At 46.6% G+C, this 18,329-nt stretch overlaps 1 protein-coding gene across 1 annotated transcript; it reads left to right on the top strand.

Moving 5' to 3' along the window:
- The first annotated feature begins 1,426 nt into the window (after positions 1 to 1,426).
- adamts15a (ADAM metallopeptidase with thrombospondin type 1 motif, 15a) lies at positions 1,427 to 12,791 on the top strand. Its single transcript, XM_062485113.1, has 8 exons — positions 1,427 to 2,713; positions 6,621 to 6,753; positions 7,013 to 7,180; positions 8,695 to 8,981; positions 9,303 to 9,480; positions 9,583 to 9,758; positions 10,842 to 11,017; positions 11,182 to 12,791. The coding sequence occupies exons 1-8, from the start codon at positions 1,760 to 1,762 to the stop codon at positions 11,975 to 11,977; spliced, it is 2,868 nt and encodes a 955-aa protein (XP_062341097.1). The 5' UTR covers positions 1,427 to 1,759; the 3' UTR covers positions 11,978 to 12,791.
- Positions 12,792 to 18,329: the final 5,538 nt, after the last annotated feature.

The raw sequence follows: 18,329 nt of genomic DNA, 5'->3' as shown, positions 1-18,329 counted from the left end.
CTCCCCCTCGTGTTCATAATAAAAAAAATCTCAAGTAAGATCCTATTGATCCATTGCGACGGGAGAGGCACGCCCCCTCCGTACCACCGACGGTCAAAAACTCTGTATAGAGTTGCACTGTACCCATTTGTTTTTTCAGGGGTGAAAACTCAATGGTATGCCTGTGCCCAATCTGTTAAAGAGACAAAGTGAAGCTTAGCCTCTGGCTGAAAATTCACACATTGTAACACAATACACCACTGGATATAGCCCATGGAGGCATTAGCCGACAGTTGCCCTCAATTAGAACTTGGCCAAAATAGTCCAGCCATTTCCATTTGTATTTTTAATGTATCGCCACATCATAAAAAAACCCTAATCTCTTGAAAATCACGCATCCATAATAGGCTCATAAAGTCTCAAAGTTACTTGATAAATTAAAATGAGCCATATGAAATTATACCTAATTACACTATTGAAATCTCATTCTGTCATAATTTGATGTTCATGAATAAGGGAAGTCTGGGGGACAATCACATTAATATTACATATCCTAAAAATGTTTTGCCACAAAGTGGCAGTGTCGTCTCACAAAATGTTGAGGATGAAGAAGGCCTACTGGATTTAGGATTTGAAAAAACATTAATTTGCAACAAACAAGTTGAAATCCAGACATGTCTTTTTAACTATTAATTCATTTCGTGATGATACTTGTAATTTATGTTTTACGATAATTTATACAGGCATTTAAATAATTGTGTATTTGGCAAACTGTAGTTTCTTGTTTGCCACAAGATGTCACGCGTGTTTAACGAAATAATGAAGTGATCAATGAATATGCGTTGGAATGCCACAAGGCTGCTCTGGTTAGAACTATTAATTCTTTCTGTGGATTAAGACAGGAACAGATAAAATAAACATTTAATGTTCTTTTAATCAACAACAGTAAGCGCAGAAGGTGGAGCGTAAGAGCGCACTTATGATGTTTGACATATTGAAAAGCTGTTTTAATTTAATACTTCTGTCCCGCGTGGGCAGCATCAAATTTAATACTGCTGTCCCGCGTGGGCAGCATCCAAACGTTTTTGATTATGTCTATGCTGCATGTTGGATGCATGGGCTAACAGTTTTTAGTCATTTGCACGCATACTTAGGCTACGGAATACAGCTGTGTGCAGTTACGCACTCATTTACGCTTGCTATTTGTTATGAATGTTCGAAAATGTATTCAAGAAAGTAAAGTAGACATCAGCAAATGATCAATTGGATTATGCTATTGATTTGGCAATAGATTGTATTACGAGACGCGTTGATTTGGGCGTTTCGTTGGATACAGATGTGCTGTGGAGGTGGAATAAGTTCCACGCGCAAAGCACAGTCGCCAAAGTGGGAGGGAGACCCGGTTTTATGTAGCGGAGGATGATGCTAATACTTGCAGAGATTCGAGTGGTTGCTGAGTAAACCTTGAACCTAGACGCATAACCAATGAGCTTTCCAGAGCACCTCCCCAAAAAACACGCATTACAATGTCTTTATGTTTACACATGACGCCAAATGCATAAAGTCCTCAGAAGGCAGCAATCTCCTCAGAAGACAGGTGGAAGATGGGAACGAGTCACACCCTGGAGGATTTTACTCTGAGAGGACGTACAGCGGCAATGTTTTAAAATATTGCACCTTGGATTATTCTCTCTCGTATTGACCTTTATCTTAGCATATATTGAGCTGCAGATTCGTTCTTTTCCATTCCAAAACATTACATTTATTGCTAAATACAAACATGCTCATGTTAATAAGGACAGTGTTTCTCTTCTACTTTTTCATAACTTACTCAGAATTTGCCCATTGTATGGAGAGTGAACTCTGCTTCCCAACTAAACTGGATGACCAAAACTATGACAATAACGGTTTTGACAACGCTAAGGATATTCTAAAAGGGAGAATTATTCTTAAAATAAATGCTTTCCAGCAGGATTTGGTGCTCGAATTACATCCAGATTCTAATTTCCTTGCCCCCACCATCTCTGCCCAGGACCCTGCCTCAGCGTCCAATGCTGCGGCTGGTGCTGACCTCAGCCGGTGCTTCTACTCCGGCTACGTCAACTCAGACCAGTATTCTTATGCAGCATTGAGTCTGTGCAAGGGTTTGCAAGGGGCATTCGGTTTCAACGGGTGGGAATATTTCATCACCCCGGTCCGTAATGACACCACTTTGGGAAACACTTGGAGCGCGAAGAGCGCGCACTTTCTCCGACGCCGTGCAAACCACAACCTTAGCGGGAATTCAACATCCAGATGCGCAGTGGACACCGGTATGAGCCCCGAGCTCGCCCAGTCTTTGCAGAAATACAAGCACTTAAACGGACACGATGTGGCCGAAACAATGTTAAAGGGCTTGGGTAGATCCAAAAGATTCGCCTCTGTCCCCAGATACGTGGAAGCGCTGATCGTCGCTGATGAGTCCATGGCACAATTCCATGGCGATGATCTCAAACATTACCTCCTAACCCTTATGTCAGTGGCAGCTAGACTCTACAAACACCCTAGTATACTCAACTCCATCAGCATCATAGTTGTCAAGTTCATAGTGTTAAACGAGGATGACAAGGGACCTAAGGTTTCCGGTAACGCAGCCATGACTCTGCGGAACTTTTGCACTTGGCAGAAAAAGATGAACAAGAATAATGACAAGCACCCTGAGTACTGGGATACAGCTATCCTGTTCACGAAGCAGGTAAGACCATACCACGTTTTTCACATGGGGGTTTCCAGCTAACACTCTGTCCTACACTACCAATAGCCTATGTTTTCTTTTCTGTGTTGAAACTTTATTAATTGCTCAGAATTGTGACAGTCAGTTAATAACAGTGTTGTGAAGTGGTCCTTGTTCTCTCCATGTGTGGAAACTTACGGATAGGGAGCTGTTGTCAACAGGACACAGTCTCATCCAACAGCCATTATGACTCTTTCTCCAATATTATGACAAGTAGATCAGCTTTTAATGTTAACTGGTTTGTACTCAAACACACTCACCACTTCTGGGGAACTGAGACCATCTCCAGCTGTTGAGACACGCCCACCGCGGGGAAGGGACCACCCATCGCTCCGAGCCGAGCGAGACTGGACACGCAGTCGTCCTGCGCTGAGAGACTGTGGATGGATGTGACAGACCTGAGATGACCACACCTGACAAAACCATCTGACTTGGTTTCATTCGAGTTCATTAGAGAAGCAGTTGACAGTATGACACTTAAAAAACGTTTTCTCTGTAACTCGTCATTGTCTCTCAACTCCTTATGCAGGGTCAGAGTTTACATGACCCCTACATTCCTTCCAGAATGTGAAACTCCATGCACACGGTGTAGCTGACATTAGATGAACCACCAGCCAGAACCTGTTCACTCTGTCAGATTTCAGTTAGCTGAGATAGCATATTTGTTGTGCTTGCAGAAAAACAGACCAAAAGACTGACAAGTAATTAAATACACAATAATTAATCATTGGTTAATCATAGTTCTGTCTGTGGTGAGCTGTTCAGGGAGAAAGCAGGCAAGCATTAGTTGGCGAGAGTTACTTGCCACCTCCAATATCAACAGAGGAAACAATTACAGACTCAGAGCTTTCTGCTGGTAATGACAGAGCCAGAGGCTGCGTCAGCCCCTGGCCTCATTGACAATATGTCACATAGAAGATCACATTATACAGCAGATTATTTATGTCTCTCTGTGCAATGCCAAAGACATAAGACTAAACTGCAAGGTTTACCTGTCAAATAAGTTACCTGTGTTTCTTCCCAACTGAGTAACATCAGCACCCTGAGTTATACAACAAGTGTTTTGATTCTCTGGCTGTCCTTGACTCCAGATGTATGAGACTCCTTTGAGACATTTGTCAGAGTGTTGACCAACATTTGGACTGAATAAGGGGAAACACATCTGAACCTGTAAACAACACAACAACCCCAAATGACACACTGCCAACAACGAAAATAAACTCAAAACACACTTCATCAAGTCCCTAAAATTTACACCCAGTAAAAGAAGATTTAGGAGCACTAGATTGGAGTAGAGTGGCATACTGGGCCATTAAAGTCTGACTCTTTTCTCAAACCCCAAAGTGACCAAATCATTTGTTCCATTCTAATCTGCACCATACAAGCCTGTCAACCTCAAAATCTATTTGGAAAAACCTAACAATGCCATGGCTCAGTGCAAGTACTAGACTTTTTTGTTTGTTTTAATCTAGTTTAGTTTTTACCATACAGGAATATAACATGCAGTATCAATAGATCAATATGCATAATATTTGTGTAGATTGTTTAGAGAGTACTCTAGAAGGTACTTTGTAAAGCGTTGACTGTTTGTTGGTCATGGAGTTGCTATGAAGTAAAAGACCAGTAAACATCAAAAGTACTAAGAATAGTTTTGCATGTGCTATGCTATTGAGTTGTCATTACTGGCAACTGCATGGTTCCGTCAGGTAATCCATTCCAATCCCATGCCCATGAAGTAAAGTTAACTCTAATGGGACTTGTTAAAGAAAGCAAAAAAGACTTGATGCAGTCAGTTTCAGTAAGCTGCCCCAGGCGTTCAGACCATTTCACAAGAGAAATGAGAATTAGTATTCCATAACATTGAAGTGGACGTGAAAGACTAACAGAACTCACCTTCAGCTGGGAAGCTGTAATTATGAGAGGGGATACTCCCTGTGGGACGCACAGTTACCCAGCTACCCCTCCTCTCGGCTCATTTTTTCTCCTTCCTCTATTGGCAGTAATCCTAACTTCCCTGCACCCCCTCCATCCCCACCTCTCCTCCTCCTCCCTTATGTCTATACAAATCACAATGTTGATTAAACATGGTAAAACTGAGCGGAGGTTAACAGTCAGAGTCATGTCTCTCAGCTGTGAGTCAGAGAGTGGGAGAACAAGAGAAGATGAAAGAGAGAGAAAAAGTTAGAGAGAGAGAGAGAGATGGGGGGGGGGGGCACACACACACACACACATGGAACAGTTTGGACTTTATAAAACTCTAATGAAAATCTGATGTTGGTATCACTGGGTGCCAACTAGGTCAGTGCTGTTTGAGGAGTCTTCTCTGACATAGTGGTGATATGATAGGAGAACATGGCCTGTAATGTGACACACTGGCATGCATACTAATGTCACACTCACCTATTCTGCAGCTACAGTATACTGCGACTCCACAAGTTCCCGCTGAACACGAACATCCCATTTCCTGAAATAACATGACTAGAGCCACAGGGAGGTGGCTTCTGGAGAACAGCCACATGTGCATCTGCAGTGTGTATGTGGGTGACTTATGTGACATTGAGCGATAAAGCCAATTGGATATGGTTTCCATTCGGCTGCAAAATAACCAGAGGCACAGGCTGTGTCTGATAAAGTGCGTACCCAGCCGTAGTTTGTATGGAGATCCCTCAGTTATCACTGGGAGCGGCCACGGCACTGGTTGTTCTGCAGCTTGCACAACTGTATTGCGATGTGCACAGAATGTGCACCGTATGTGAAAGCCCTTTCTCCAAGAAATTAGTAATGGATTCTTACCGTAAACCTGCCAAAATCATATTTCCCTAGAGAGGGATGGCTGATAGTACCGCTACACTAAGTTTGCTATTCACTTCCATGATAGACACCAGTGTGAGGGGTGGGGGAGGGGGAGAACACACCTAAGTATTTCCAGATCTCATAAAGCCTGACTGTGATATTGGTGCATCGGGCCCATTTTCCAGTGGTCGTCGTAACCTGATGGTGTGGTGTCCAGTGTGATTTGAATCGTTGCAACATGCTTGCCACTGGCTACTGGCGCTTCAGAAAAAGTGGTCCATGGTTAAATGTTCTGTTCTGAAGGCTAAAGAGACACCACAGAAACATGGTTGCTCGTGGGGCTTTGTTTAGAGCTAGTCAGGATTGGTCGTTGTTATTAAACAGCTGGATCCACAACCAATGGAAAGATATACTGCGGATGCAAGAAGTAGGTCAGAGTTAGGAACACAGTTCCTTTTTAGTCTTGTGTTTTTTGTGTTAATAAGTGTTCCCACACACAGACCTGCACACATGAACACATCTGGTTTAGATTTTCAACGGCCAGCAATTGTGGTCTATACTGTAAATAATTTGTCACAGCACTTTAAGGCTTCACTTTGGATGGGGGTTTTAAATGTAGGATCAAAGTAGTGTAGGGGGGTGATGGGTGCTGAGATTGGGGGATTTGGAGTGTGTTTGTATGGGATTAAAACATGGGTGGAAGTTCTCAAACCACCACACCATCACCAAAGGTACAGCAGAGACCTTCTCCAGGTCAAAGGGACTACTCTGGTCTTCAGTGTGCCCTGTGGTGATGAAACACAGTCAACTGGTCCAAATGGATGTTAAACATGGTTGCGCCTGAAATATAGGAAATAAATATTTGGAAATTTAGCTGCTGGCTAAAAGGTTTTGCAATCTGAGATATTTATTTCCTCATAGATTTGTTTGGGTGGGTCTCTTCGGTACTGTACCAAACATGGAAGTAGAACACTTGGCATGAATCGAAGTCACCTCATTTAGTCCAGTTGAGCTTTTTAATAGTATTGAATTCACTGAATTAAGCGTGTGTCTGTGGTGTGTGTCTTCTGTCCAGGACCTTTGTGGGTCTTCCACCTGTGACACGCTGGGCATGGCCGACGTGGGCACCATGTGCGACCCCAAGAGGAGCTGCTCTGTGATCGAGGATGACGGCCTGCCGTCTGCCTTCACCACCGCCCACGAGCTTGGTGAGTCTGCCATGCTCCGCCCAGCAGGGTGCTCACAAAAACCACACACTTCCTGTCTTTCAACATGGCATCCCAAAACAAACCGGCACAGGTGCTTGTAGTTTGGACGGAAACAAAAGCTGCTAAAGTGTGGACAGATAGTTCATATTAGTATCAGTATTAAATTTGACTCTGCCTTCACCACAGCTGAATATTTCCATTCTATTGACTCAGGCAGCTAACAGGATTTCCCACTTGCCTGCCTCCTTTCCCCCTCCAGGTCACGTCTTCAACATGCCCCATGACAACGTGAAGGCCTGTGAGGAGGTGTTTGGGAAGCTGAAGGACAACCACATGATGTCTCCCACTCTCATCCAGATCAACCGCACCAGCCCCTGGTCTCCCTGCAGCGCCGCCATCATCACTGACTTCTTGGACAGCGGACACGGTGAGTCAGCGCCTGGCCCCTGACCTCTGACCTCTGGCCCCAGGGGTGTGGCAGACACGGGGAAGCAGGGAGAGTGTTTGATATGGAGACGTGAAGCCTTGCTCGAGACACCATCGCCATGGCGCCCGTAGCATCGGTCTGTGCTCATGGGTTGACAACGTAAAAACATCTAATTTTGTGTTGGCAACCGGCTGGTCACATCGAATAATCACATGCTTATCTTAACACTCTTCACGTAATCACAAAGCTTTCTCTGTTCCTACTCTGGCATGTTTGTCACCAGATCAGTCATAGGGGACCCATGGATGAATGGGGTAATGGCAGAAGTAGCACTTATTTCGGAAGGTGGAAGTATTCCTCTGGTCTAACTATTGTTTCGCCTAAGAGTCCTCAATCGACTTAGAATTTGGATGGAAATCGGCTGTGGATCATCTGCAGACAATTCTGGCACCATAGAGCTGCACATTCTAGTGTAGACTACTATAGAATTGAGTTGCTCTACACTGCCTTCAGACAGCCATTCTCTTGAATGTGGAAAGTGTGCCAAGCAGGGCGAACCCCAAGGTCTGGATTCTGTTCAGTGACAAACTGGTATTTCAAGGCCTGCTATCCTGACCAGCTGTCCCAAATTAAAGGGGATGTTCCACAGAGAACCGCCAAAAAGGTTTGGTCAGTTAGGTGTAGTCCTCACTGTTTCCCACGAAGGTTAAAATAGAATGACGGTCTGCTAGTTTTTGTGCCCTTTTCAGGAAATCTAGACAGAAGCGCGGAATGATTCTCAGACAGGGCGAGAGATGTGGAATGTCACCCTTTAGAGTCTGTTTCCCTGGCTGCTGTGTGAATTCTCCATAGGATGTAAATAGGTTAAATGAAGTTATGTGGTTGCTCCTGATCTACTCTTGTTTGGGTGAGAAGGCGTGTCTCCTCGTCCGACTCGTCCTTTAGTCTTTCATGTTACCTAGCACTGGCTTGTCAAAGCCAGACTATTCATAGGCTGTTCCAGGAAGAAGCCCTGTCTGCTGCTTATCGTAACACTGCTCTCCAGAGCAGACACGACGCAGACCGCTCAGGCACAGCGAGGGGTTAAGCAAGAGCGGCGAGTGTGTGTGTGTGTTTTAGGAGAAAGAGGTGCCTCCCTCCCGTGTGTGTTTTGTGTCTGGCTGTGTGCGCGTGTGTGTGTATGGGGTTGGTCTTCGGCAGCTCTGTGTAATGAACCATCCACAGATTGCGAAGGCCCGTCTTCAAAGGGCCGACGTTGCAAGGTCATGGTTGGGTGACTGACCATGAGGCTTTTCGCTGGTCTAATCAGCACACACACACACGCACGCTCGTACACACACACACTCCTGTGCACACAAGCGACGTGCAATGTGCAAAGTATGCATGTCCACGTCCGCCGAACCATACCAAACGCGTTGAATTTACAAACGTATAAAAGAAACACAATACAAAGCTAATCCCTTTGGAAGGGTAACTGTTGGTGTGGCTCACGGCTGCTCTGCTGTCTTCCCCAGGCGAGTGTCTGCTGGACCAGCCGCAGAAGCCCCTGGCTCTGCCTGACGTGCTCCCCGGCACCTCCTACAGCCTGGACCGTCAGTGCGAGCTGGCGTTCGGCGAGGGCTCCAAGCCCTGCCCCTTCATGCAGCCCCCCTGCGGCCGCCTGTGGTGCACGGGGAAGACCCGCGGCCAGCTGGTGTGCCAGACGCGGCACTTCCCCTGGGCCGACGGCACCAGCTGCGGGGACGGACAGGTGTGCATGCGGGGGGTCTGCATCAACAGGCGGGACGTTCACACGGCCAAGGTACGGCGAGCACGGCACACACACACACGCATCAACGCACACACACACACACACGCACACACACGCACGCCTCAAACACCTCGTAAAAGCTCATCTTTCAAAGAATTCTCGCGGCGGCGCGAGAAGTGTTGTGTACGTGCGGACAGGAGAGTACCACCAGGGAGCCCTGCGGTGGGGGTGACGTAGCTAGGCTATCATGTTGTTGCAAAACCTGACATAACCCACATGTGGTGTGTGTGTGGTGTGTGTGTGTGTGTGTACTGTGTGTGTGTGTGTGTGGTGTGTGTGTGTGTGTGTGTGGTGTGTGTGTGTTTTCCCCAGGTGGATGGAAAATGGGGTAAATGGGGAGCTTTTGGGTCGTGCTCCCGTACTTGCGGAGGAGGCGTCCAGCTGGCTAAGAGAGAATGTGAGAACCCAGTACCATCAAACGGGGGCAGATACTGCCAAGGTGTGCGGGTCAAGTACCGCTCCTGCAACCTGAACCTCTGCCCCGACACAGGTACCACTTGGCTCAAAACAGACAACTATGCTCAATGTTTTCTGGTTCCACCTCAGGCCACTTCACCTTTGACCTTGTGACCCTTGCTTCCCTCTTGTGCAGGTAAGAGCTACCGCGAGGAGCAGTGTGAAGCGTTTAACGGCTTCAGCCTCAACACCAACCGCCTCACACCCTCCGTGGTGTGGGTGCCCAAGTACTCTGGGGTCTCCCCAAAGGACAAGTGCAAGCTGATCTGCAGAGCCAATGGGACTGGCTACTTCTACGTCCTCGCACCCAAGGTTAGCAGCCCTGACTGAAAAACACTGAGAAATATTTCTCTTAATTGCTATGTGAATATGGTTAGGCCGACTGTATGTCACATTAGCAAGCTTACTCTGGCAGACAAACTCTCAACTATGTATTTTAAGATACTGACTATGCACTATCTAACAATCTATGTGCTGGTTTGTACATCTGTTTCCCAATCTCCATTGTTGGAAAGTTACATGCATCAGACGACCATCATTATCGGGAAACCGGGCCCACAAACATAACTTCAGCTCAGCCTAACTACTTACAGTTCGCAGAAAAGTGAAGAGAGAGAAAGAGGGAGAGAGAGAGAGAGAGAGAGAGAGAGAGAGAGAGAGAGAGAGAGAAAGAGGAGAGGAGAGAAGAGAGGAGAGGAGAGAGGAAGACAGAACTGAAGATAGGATAGAGAGAGGGCTTATCTCTCTCAGATAGCGTGGTGTGGAGTGATCCTGAGCAGGAGCCCCTGTCATGGCCCAGAGCTGTGGTCCACGTCTGACTGTGTCGTCCTGCCAGAGCCTCCAGCCAGGAGACCCACAGGGGGATGGGAGGACGCAGCACTGGGCCACACCACACCAAAGTGGGATTAGCTGCTGACTGGGCTAGCTGTCGAATAAAAAAAGCCAGAGGCAGAAAAGGCTGCCTGGTGGCTTATCTTACAGCACTGTGCTGTATGTCGAACCAGCAGCCCTGTGTCTCCCTCGTCTAGACCTTGGACGTGCCACGTCATGTGATGGAAAAAACGGTGTTGAGGCCATGCTCACAGACACGTTGCGTTATCGGTCACATTTTTCATCAGCCCCGTTGACCCCTGCAGACACAGACATGGGGAGCAGACCGACATGGTCGACTGCCTCCACTCAGACTGGTCATGTGTTAGGGTCCTGTTCAGACAGAGGGGAACCAGGGAGGAATGTAAACACATTGGTTTTTCTACCATGTCTCAAGGCTGCTTGTCTAGTGTCAGCGTGGCAGGAGAGTTTTTGTCATATCATCCTGTAGATTTACACTTTATCATGCCCGTCAAAGGGATCAACCTCAGACCAGCAGGATTAAGCATACCTTTCATCCTGCAGGTGGTGGATGGGACTCCCTGTTCCCCAGACTCCTCGGCCGTGTGTGTCCAGGGGAAGTGCATCAAGGCTGGCTGTGACGGCAAGCTGGGCTCCAGTAAGAAGTTTGACAGGTGTGGCATCTGTGGTGGAGACAACAAGAGCTGCAAGAAGGTGTCGGGCCTCTTCACCAAGCCCATGTGAGTCTGCTGATGCACAGCTGTTGTTTAGAAACTATACTTGTCATCCTTGCTAGCAACACGATATTGAATCGTGTTGAAATTTCTTTCAACACGAAGTATACAGTCATACAGTATGTAAACAGTGAATGTATGTGTGACGTGTTCGATGTGTTTCCTCTCAGACATGGCTATAACTTCGTGGTCACGTTGCCCGTGGGAGCCTCCAACATAGACGTCCGTCAGCGGGGCTACAAGGGCATGGTGAGCGATGACAACTACCTGGCCGTGAAGAACCACCATGGCCAGTATCTGCTCAACGGCAACTACGTGGTGTCTGCCGTGGAGAGGGACATCATCGTGAAGGGAAGCCTGCTGCGCTACAGCGGGACGGGGGGCCAGTCAGAGACCCTGCTGGCCGTCAAGCCCATCCGAGAGGCCCTGACTGTGGAGGTGCTCTCCGTGGGCCAGATGACCCCTCCTCGCATCCGCTACTCCTTCTACCTGTCCAGGGAGAGCAAGGAGGACAAGGCCCTGAAGAAGGAGGGCCGCGCCCGCTCCCACAACAGTGTGCTGGCCGAGGAGGGAGAAGAGGAGAAGGGCGGGGACGTCCTGAAGAAGACCTCCTACAGCAAGGAGGGCTCGCTCCCGGGGAAGTGGTCGTCGGCCGGGTGGGACGAGTGCTCGGTGACGTGCGGCGCCGGGCTCCAGAGGAGGATGGTGCAGTGTCTGGGGCCCGACGGGGAGCCCAGGGCGGACTGCGAGCCCACGCAGAGACCCTCGGCCACCAGGGTGTGCGGGGACCCCTGTCCCATGTGGGATATCGGGGAGTGGTCGCCCTGCTCCAAATCCTGCGGCAAGGGCTTTAAGAGGCGGCCCCTGCGCTGCACCACCCAGACAGGTCTGCTGCTACCCCGTGACCACTGTACCGGGAAACGCAAACCACAGGAGCTGGACTTCTGTTCCCTACCCCCTTGTTAGTGAGCTCCTCTTCCCCTCCCTCTTCACAGCATAACCCCCGCCCTATGGACCAGTACAGCATGCCGGTCAAATAATGTACAGGGGAAAAAACAACCTACCAACAACAACAAGGAAATCACTCCCAACAATCAGATCCATGTTTTTGGTACATCGTGAGCATCTGTCTGCAACGTGGGACAGACAAGACGATGAAAAACATGTGTGCAGGGGAGAGACGGTTTTCTGAAGGGTTGTTGACCTTTGGTCACTGATCGGACAATCAGCCTTCAGAGGTAGAAGTCTACCTCTGACCAACATAATCTGAAAAAAGTTGTGTTCTTATGTTACATGGGATATCCATTTAGCCAGAAAACGGTCGGTTTACTTGGTTGTTGATCATTAATGTTGGTTTCAGGTTATGGTTAGGTTTAGCGGCTATAACAGTGCACTGTTTTAACATATAGATGGCGAGCAAATGGTCCGAAATAATCATCAACAATCAAGATCGTGTTGGGTGATGTAAATCAAACTGACAGTACTGAAAGAACATCTGAAAACTGGACAAAAAAATGCTCTTGTACTGCAAGAACCGTCATCCTGCCTAAACAGTCTACGCTTAAACCCAGGCGTGGAGTGACAACAATAAGCACAATAAGCACCAGGAGACAGGATCTGATTGGTACATTCAGTGTTATTTTAAAGCATAGAGAAGGCTTTAGTTCAGCTGGGTTATGTTGGACATGTCTGTGTATGATCTTGGTTCAGTAATTACTGCAGTTGGATACTACAGTATCAAAAATGAGGCATTTGTCTTCTAATGCTTCACTCTTTCCTCTTTTGTTCTATAAAAAAAACATGCTCACTATTTCTTTAGCAATGACAAAAGTGAGAGGTGTAGTGGACATGGGTGTCCATTCAACTCTCCTTGCAACCTAGGAAAAAAACTACCTGTAGAACTATACAGACTTAATAGTGCAGTAATGGAAACATGTTCGATGTTAAAATGTTAAAACTGTCAGCTCAATTGGCACTGGTGTCTATTGAATAAGCAGGTAAAGTCACGGTGTGAGTAGAGAACAGGACAGGAAGATCTGCCCACTTCACCGCTGGTCTGCACCCTGTCAGCTGATACGCTAGCCAGCTCTCAGTGATGTCATCATTCAGCAGGCTCGGCGACAACCCACACTTCACTGGTCAGCAGCCATGTTGACTTAGTCTGGTGCCTGAACCTCCCCACGTCCCCCCACACACACACACACAGACAGACGTGTTTACGTCTCACCTATTGTTCACTGGGACTGTTTGTCTCTCTCCTTGCTTTCATCACATGACCCAAAGTCATGGTATCTCTTGTCCATTTGTTGAGCCAGTGGTGCAGCTGCTAAATTCCCGCCTGTCCGGCACAGTTGTCATAGCTAAGTTATTATCGTTGAAAGGATCGAGTGGTGAAAACAAGCCCTGGCATGAAGTCTTGGAGGCGGTACAGAATGTGTGTTATACTGGACCTCTATGTCCACATCCCAACAACCTGAAGCGAAACGTTATTTGTACACACTTAATGAAACCCTGTAATCCATTATATACTTCTTGTTTTGGTTCTTAAGAGGGACCACATTGTCCATCTAAAAGATGGTTCCTGTATTACTTGGAATATTTTTTCTTTGTCATATTTTGCAGTTTGTACAGCAAAAGACTTAAACGTCCTGCATGGGCTGCCTTGTATACTATGTATACATTCATTCGGCTGTGCTCAAATAAGTCATGTAAATACTTTTTTCATTTTTTTTGTGTGTATGCTGGCCTTTTGAATTGTCCTTGACTTTAAGATATTTATTCCAAATAAAACCATTTACAAACAAATCTTGAGCTGGTTGAATCGTGTTGTTTGTCCTTGCGCAACCTCAGCGGTCATAGCAGGCCTCTCCTTGCAGGGTTGCCCTACAACGAATCACAAAAAAGCACGTACTGTTTACGACATACAAAAGTCCCTTTCTCGTGTTCTACTTGTGTCTGTTACTCATGTGTTTATATCATTTTCCAGAGGTTGTTTTAGAAATGTGGGGCAAATTGAAAGCCTGGACTGTTATCAAATGAGCAAGAAAATGAGAGAGAGAGAGAGAGAGAGAGACCAGAGGGGAAGATGAGGGAGGGGTGAGGAGGAGAGAGGCGAACCAAATTGCAAGCAGGAAAATGTTACATCTGGAGTCTTCCAGAGCAGAGCCTTGTATGGAAGTTTAGCTTTGTGACTGAAGTATATATATAGGCATTGAGAGAAGGGGTCAGGGCCCAGCACAGGAGTTATTGTTGCAGACCAGGGTATTACATCAAGCTGAAGGTATTGTTATGTCGGTGGTACGAAATCTTGATTCACTTGACCTACATAAAGAAGATCAAAATAAACCTGGACGAAAACTGGAGGAGGGTTTTCTTTCTTGGCCCTGTTGACCAAAGTTCAAGTTCATAACAGAGTCAGGTTGCAAGTTTTCTCTGAAAGGCGAAATAATTCTTTATCAAGAAATATTTAGGGCAGTGTCTGCGCAGCAGACTTGAAAAAGAAAACATGCAGACGTTTTCAGGCGAGCTCGTTCCAAGGAACCATATGATAGAGAGGTATTAGTGATTTAAAGTACCGCAATACAGCTTCTCCCCAATAAATCTCAAACATTCCAGGGCCTCAGCTCTATCAGTACTCTTTCTCAAGTCTAAAGAGTCTACGTCCTGTTCACAGACTGAGGGGATCTTACAGGCAATGATTACATTTGAATTCATCCAGTATCTTCAGTCCAACAGACCCCCAGGGACCAAAAATCGTTTGAATTTTTGAACAGTGCATCTGTTCTGTCACCCGTGGAGGATGAAAATGGACTGATAAACGTGTAGACCTGACATTACAGTGCTTCATCTGGTCCCATATCTCGTATTTCATTTTGCGGTTATTGTTTCCTTTAGCTGGTGTTCATCCACATTGTGGCACTGAGGCCTGGCCTTCAAACGCTTCCATGGAGCCTGCTGCCAGAGGATGACAGGATGGAATGGGAAGAGAGGGAAGTCTCTGGAAGAGAGGGAAAATCCGACCTCATCAGATCTGTCAGCGTGTATCCTGTTTAAACGAACTGACCCATAAATCCAGCGTTCTCTTCCTTCATTACGGCACCCTTTTTGGGACAACGCAAAAAATCTGATCCTGATTTAGTCCGATGGCTAATAAACCGTCAACAACTGAGGAACCCTGGTCGTAATTACAACGAGGACGGAGATGAGACGTTCTTCCTCCCTCCTTTCTGTACGATCAGCACAGGGTTGTTTTTGTGGTTATCTCTGAATCAGAGAAACTGTGCTCCAGAGACAGCTTTAAAGATAATCACTCTCAAAGAAGGGCTTTGTGCGTAAGACTCATATGGCGCTGAGGATTGCATGGTTAAAACCAAATGAGAGGCTGCACACAAGGCCCAAGGCCTGCCTGTCTCCCAGGAGGTCTGCTGACTCGGCTGCCGAAGCCCCCTGTAGCACTGCTTACAACGCTGGTGACAGATTCACAGCTGGCTGGAGAAAAGCTCTGCTACACACATACAGTACACATACACACAAGCTCGGCGCTGCACCACAGTGGGCCTTCCAAGTGACACCGCCCACAAGGGTTCACTCCCGTTCCAGGTTCAGAGAGTGTTCAGGCCGAATGTTACTCTTTAACACATTCCATTTCACGGCCCGCTGGGAGCTCCTTGACCCTTCAAACAGCATCAACCCAGGTCAAGAGGGTTTGAGAGATAGCTCCGGCCAACTTAAAATCAACTCTCTCCTCCTCATAACCTGCCTTTGGAATTTAGGTGTAGACTAGAAGATAACGCTTGACCCAAAATCTAGGAGGCAGGATTGTTTATTGTATCTGGACGTTTTAATACAAACACTGAAATCGAGGTCATGGGAAACTCTAATGTTGGGCACCTACTGTATGTTGATAAAGTAACACAAGAAAAGTCATTATGAGAGATCTATATTAACACAGGGGTCTGGCATCGGTCCAAATGTAATAAATACGTCTTTCTCACCTGATATAGTATTTCCTGAGACCGTGACCCCGTCAAAAAGGAGCTGGGAGGCTTGAGAAGACAAGGGAGGATAAAACTGTCTCCATTCCTCCGGACCTCTGTGGACCTCCCACAGAAAAAGCAACACTTGACATGAAGGCTACAATAACTTCCATGTAATTACTTAGCAATACCTATTGTAAAAACAGATGAAAATGACCCTACACATGACCCACATAAAGAGTTGAGTTAAAGTCTAAACCGTTATGTAGTGTAACTACAAAGCAGTTTCTACATCATGACAACGAAAACCGTTTCCTAGCTTCGAGTCTAACTTCTACGGGCCTACCTGGGACTACAGTAGCTTCTACTGGAGTTCCAGCAAAGAAAACCTACATTCTGTAGGTGTAGTTGTGACTTGTTTGAGCCTGTTCTGGACTGGTCAGTGCAGTGCTGTGTTGTATATCAGTATCAGTCTGTCAGGAAATCCTTGTTGCTACAGGCCATTATATTGACTCAGGTGAACCAGACGACCACTGTCAAAACAGGAGCAGAGACTGCTAACTGCCCCAACTGTTTGTCATACAAACATTTAGCTGTTAGTGGTTCACAATGCAGACGGCTAGTGCATGCCAAACAATGGATATTAGATCATAGCTGGAAAGGGGTACCACCAAAAAAAACACCCTGGCCTTTCACATCTATACTGTACAATGTAGATGGAGAGAAAGCTGTCGCTTTGTTCTGTTCTTACAGACATGGAAGCTGTCAAACAGCCTATTGTATTATGTGAGTTGTATCCATAACAGTAATACTGCAACAATGACCTAATGCTAAGGCATCATTTTCAGGCACATCAGACACTGAGGTACAAGTTAAAGGATGTCAGTTTAATGATTGATTACCCTTAGTGCTTCATAGAAACAGAACGTCATGGGATTTCTACACTGAACTTGATGGAAAATTGCTCTAATCATCATGGATATGCGGTGTGTACAGGTTTGTGTCTTTTCGTTGAACAGTCTGACAGGAATTACATGGTTTATTTCTTACTCAAAGTCTGACCTTGTCTAAGACTAATGTTTCCTCTGTTTCCTGTGCTCCAGTCAACATCAATACGCCAAGCATACATCTATGCTGTTTTACAACCAATTAAGGAGGGGATCATTATCAAGTCTCTGCGTCTGTCTGAGCTCTGGAAGCCCAGCTCATTATTTCTACCAGACACTGCTGGGCCAGGCGTGGGAAATGCTGGAGGACTACATCACCAGCTCCCTGTTTCCACCTCTGGGCATGTGGGAACACTGTGAACAGACCACAGTGCACTATGGGAAATGTGTCCTCCAATAACAGTTCTTCTCCTGCCATTGAAATAAACCAAACACCGTCTACGGCTTCCCCAAATGCCATTTACAAAGGTGAATGATGTTTGAGGAAACCCAACAGCTTGAATCATCTCGGGGCTGAATCAAAGGGATATCTGTGTTTCCGGAGCTGCCTTGTTTTTTTTATATCTTAACTAGTGTTTGCTTACTGTCTATTGACTGTATTCAGATGCGGAGATGACCTCATCCGTCTCTCTGGTCAGATTTAAAGGAAGGACAAAGACGAAGCTGTGTTGACACTCACAAAGCTCCCTCGCTGCTAACGCCGCAGGACGCCGTCGCGGAGCGCCGGAGTAGCAGTCAGGGGCCATGAGGGGGGGAGCGGGGCTGGGGTTGGCACCACCCTCACGGGACACCCCGGGGATGGTGCTCCGAGAAGAAAGAGACCGAGCGCCTGGGCCGTGGGACGGGGCAGGACAACCCCTACATGGATAAACGGGCTTTGTTTGAGCCGAGCAGAGAGGCTAGCCAGGGCCAGTGTGTGCCCGTGTGTGCATGTTGCGTGTTGACACCATTGCTAGAAGAGACCTCAGCAGATTGATTGTTTTACGGTAGGCATGACTGGAGAAAGACATCATATTTTACCAGCAGGGATAAGGAGGGCAGACAGGATGCTTTCGTTTATGCAAGTAACGCGTTGTGTTTTCAAACTGGGAAACCACAGCCAGATCCATGAGATGTAGCCTGTCTCAGGGCAAGATGTCGATGTCATTTTATGTTTAATTGAAGTTCAATATCCAAAGGCATACCAACTGCAGAGCATTGGCATCCAACTCAAATCTGGGGAATTTCATATTTATTTGCTCTAATCAAGAGTTTCTTAAGGTCTATGTATGAAGACAAAAGATTGAGTAGAACCACATGTCTTTATTAGAGAGAATACCGACAGCTCCATGTGAGGGGGCATGTTTTACAGATCAGACATTCATTCTTCCCACTATGATCTGACAAGATGAAAGC

This window comes from Osmerus eperlanus, chromosome 19, assembly GCF_963692335.1.
Source record: "Osmerus eperlanus chromosome 19, fOsmEpe2.1, whole genome shotgun sequence".
Lineage (NCBI taxonomy): Eukaryota > Metazoa > Chordata > Actinopteri > Osmeriformes > Osmeridae > Osmerus > Osmerus eperlanus.
This window is presented reverse-complemented; position numbering and strand designations above follow the sequence as displayed.